Genomic DNA, 2,199 nt, shown 5'->3' on the forward strand with positions numbered 1-2,199 from the left:
GATTGGCGCCGCAACTCTCGTCGAGTTCTTCTCTGCTGGCCCGTCCGACTTCTTCGACATGGCGTACAGCTCGTGCAGGTCCCTCATCTATGCTTGCCCGGTGCTGGCAACACCGATGCGTGCCTTCGTCTACGACGTGTCCCCGGGCCTGGCAAGCCTGGGGCGGCGCTTCGTCAACTTCTTCTTCCGTCTACGCATGCCCGGTGCTGGCAACACCGGTGCGTGCCTTCGTCCATGATGTATCCCCGGGCTTGGCAAACCCGCCGCGACGCGTCATCAACAACATCTTCTTCTCGGCGCACCACTACTTCGACACCACTGCGCCCATGCTAACTCGGCACCTCCTTGCGCCCGCGGTTCCACGGCGACATCCTTGACACCGGCTACTCCGACTCGACATCGACCACGACATTCTTCGCACGGCTACCTCGACCACGGCTCCACCATCATACGCTCTCGGCTACCTCGACAAACGGCACAAAGGGCTACCGCCTTGCTTGAGCAACCTCGTCGGTTTCCACTCCAGCCACGACTTCGCGATGCATCGACCGTTACGACTGTGGGGGGTGTCCGTCGGCTTGCCTTCGGATTCTTCTCCAGTCTCACCGTCTGGGTCGCTACCGTTGTGACTACGGGGGGATATTGAGTATATTGACTATTAGGAAGTATAGGATAGACTAGGATTTGGTCCTGCCTTGTCTTGTACTCCAAATCGATCTTTGTACTCCTATATATATGCCCACGGGGCTCAAGCAATCCATCATATTTCACCAAACCTCTCTCTTCTAACAAAAAGGACCCCGTCTTAATTTCCCCCCAAGCTTCACCGCTGCGCGCCGCGTCTCCGATGTGCACACAACGCAGAGCCGCCGGGCAGACGGAAGAATAATCGTTTGCACGTGACGTGCATGGCAGCCACACATCCAAGGGCGACGAGGAAGCTCAAAAACACCAAAACCGACTGATGCTTTCAGAAAGCTAGATATCTTGTTCAAAATTTGTTCATATTTCACGCCCGAGTAGAGTTTGACTGAAATCGACAACTGCTTGCTGGAAGAGCTCTCCTACGAAGTTCACCTACCATGACAATCTTGGGGTACTCCTATTGAGTAAACGTCGCCGCCAAGAACATGTCCTCCTCGGTCCCGACCCACCCGCAGCTACCGCAGCGCTCGCCGCCACGGCAGCACTCGTTGACGCCGCCGAACTTCCTCGCTTGCACGGCCACGCGATCGGCTGCCGCTACAGCGTGGACGACCTTGACCTCGACGAGCAACTTGGGCGCCTTGCACCCACCGCCCAGCTCCCGGCCCGCTGGCGAGAGTCTCAGCCAGCTCTCCTCCGACGCCGACTTCGCGCGCGCCGACAAGGCGAGCTCGGCCCCCGCCAGCACGCGCGACGACGGCCTCCCTGTTCCCAAGAACGCCGCGAGGCCGGACGACGAAGGGCGCGGCCTCCACCGGAGCTCGAACGCGACCTTGCCCGGTGCGGCGACGGCCCCGCCGTTGCCCGCCAGCTGGAAGCGCACGCGCTCGCCCCAGAGCACGTCATCGCCGCCGGCGCCGCACGGGACCTCGCGCGTGTCCACGCGGATCCGCCGCCTCCTGTCACCGGACGGGACGTAGTACCTCACAAAGAGGCCGCCCTCGAGCCGTGCCTCGACGCCAGCAACCCGGACGACCTTGACGTCGAACTCGAGACTCGGATGCCTCCACAGGGTCGCCATGCTTCTACTTCTCCTCAAGTGTCGAATTAAACTATGTACTCTATGCCTGATAGTTGCTGAGCGAGCAGCGGGGTAACTGAGCTTGAACTGAATCTTTCTCGTATGGAGGCGCTTATATAGGACTTTGTTGGGTTGGGAGGCCCCAAGTGGAACTAGTTATGCATATCCAAGTGCTCAGTGGCGCGTCGGGGGTTCAAGGGGATATGCACGCAACGCATAGAGGATGCCGCATGGGAGCAGTCGCTTTATGTCGCGACGGCAGCCATGCAAAACCACATGGCTGAAAATGAAATGGCCCTGGCTTTCCCGAGACCGAGAGGAGCAAGCCGCGCGTGCCAGTGGGAGTTGAATACCTTGTGGGGTTGGGCAAATGGGGTGACTATGCCAACCCGAGGAGGACAAAGGGGGCGACTATGCCAACCCAAGGAAGATCCTCTAGTGGCACTTCAGGAAGATAGAATCATTCTTCCTGT

General features: G+C 59.3%; 1 protein-coding gene across 1 annotated transcript; it reads right to left on the bottom strand.

Annotated features, from left to right (window-relative positions):
- Nucleotides 1-1,065: 1,065 nt before the first annotated feature.
- Nucleotides 1,066-1,726, bottom strand: LOC123049454 (uncharacterized). Its single transcript, XM_044472366.1, has one exon. It carries the CDS (start codon nucleotides 1,724-1,726, stop codon nucleotides 1,103-1,105), a length of 624 nt encoding a protein of 207 aa, XP_044328301.1. The 3' UTR covers nucleotides 1,066-1,102.
- Nucleotides 1,727-2,199: the final 473 nt, after the last annotated feature.

Source organism: Triticum aestivum, chromosome 2D (assembly GCF_018294505.1).
Source record: "Triticum aestivum cultivar Chinese Spring chromosome 2D, IWGSC CS RefSeq v2.1, whole genome shotgun sequence".
Taxonomy (NCBI): domain Eukaryota; kingdom Viridiplantae; phylum Streptophyta; class Magnoliopsida; order Poales; family Poaceae; genus Triticum; species Triticum aestivum.